Source organism: Capsicum annuum, unplaced genomic scaffold, assembly GCF_002878395.1.
Source record: "Capsicum annuum cultivar UCD-10X-F1 unplaced genomic scaffold, UCD10Xv1.1 ctg42674, whole genome shotgun sequence".
Taxonomy (NCBI): Eukaryota; Viridiplantae; Streptophyta; class Magnoliopsida; order Solanales; family Solanaceae; genus Capsicum; species Capsicum annuum.
Genome location: NW_025850089.1, coordinates 721 through 1,384, shown reverse-complemented (window position 1 = coordinate 1,384; position 664 = coordinate 721). Strand labels below are relative to the sequence as shown.

General features: G+C 38.3%; 1 protein-coding gene across 1 annotated transcript in view; it reads left to right on the top strand.

The window, feature by feature from the left end:
• Positions 1-91: 91 nt before the first annotated feature.
• The window catches only part of LOC124891958 (filament-like plant protein 4), a gene marked incomplete at its 5' end in the record, with an annotated part of 886 nt that continues 313 nt past the window's right edge, over positions 92-664 (top strand). Inside the window, 2 exons of the mRNA XM_047403475.1 lie at positions 92-317; positions 406-661. Of these exons, the coding sequence (XP_047259431.1) occupies positions 92-317; positions 406-661 (482 nt within the window). The remainder of the gene's footprint in view (positions 318-405; positions 662-664) is intronic.

Sequence of the window (664 nt, the reverse complement as noted above, 5' to 3'; positions counted from 1 at the left end):
ATTTTTTTTTTTACAATAATACGTTGTGAGAGAGCTTCATTCAATTTTTTTCGTCTTGGTGATTTATGTTTCGGTTTCCGTTATATTTCAGGGTAAACAGGAAATCAAGAAACTTAAATATGTTCAAATTTCCGTTGAATCTTATTCACATTTGACTGGACTGGAGGATCAAGTTAATTCTCTTGAGGAACAAGTGAGTGGCTTAGAGGATGAAGTCAAGGATTTGAATGAAAAGTTCACTGCTGCACAGTCAGAAATGGCTAATAAGGAAAACCTGGTAAAACAATACGCTGAAGTTGCTGAAGAAGCCATCTCAGGTGATGTTCCTTATTGACTTGTGTTTTTCTTGCAACAAGTGTTTTGCAACTTAGTACTGAATTCTTTTATTCACATCTCTCTGTATAGGTTGGGAGAAGGCTGAGTCAGAAGCCGCGAAACTGAACAATCACCTGGAATCCGTTACTCTTTTGAAGCTTACTGCTGAAGACAGGGCATCACATCTGGATGGTGCACTGAAGGAGTGCATGCGGCAGATACGAAATTTGAAAGAAGAACATGAACAGAAGCTGCATGATGTGATTCAGAATAAAACCAAGCAGTTTGACAAAATGAAGCATGAGTTTGAAGTAAAATTAGCTAACCTGGACCAACAGTTACTCAGGTC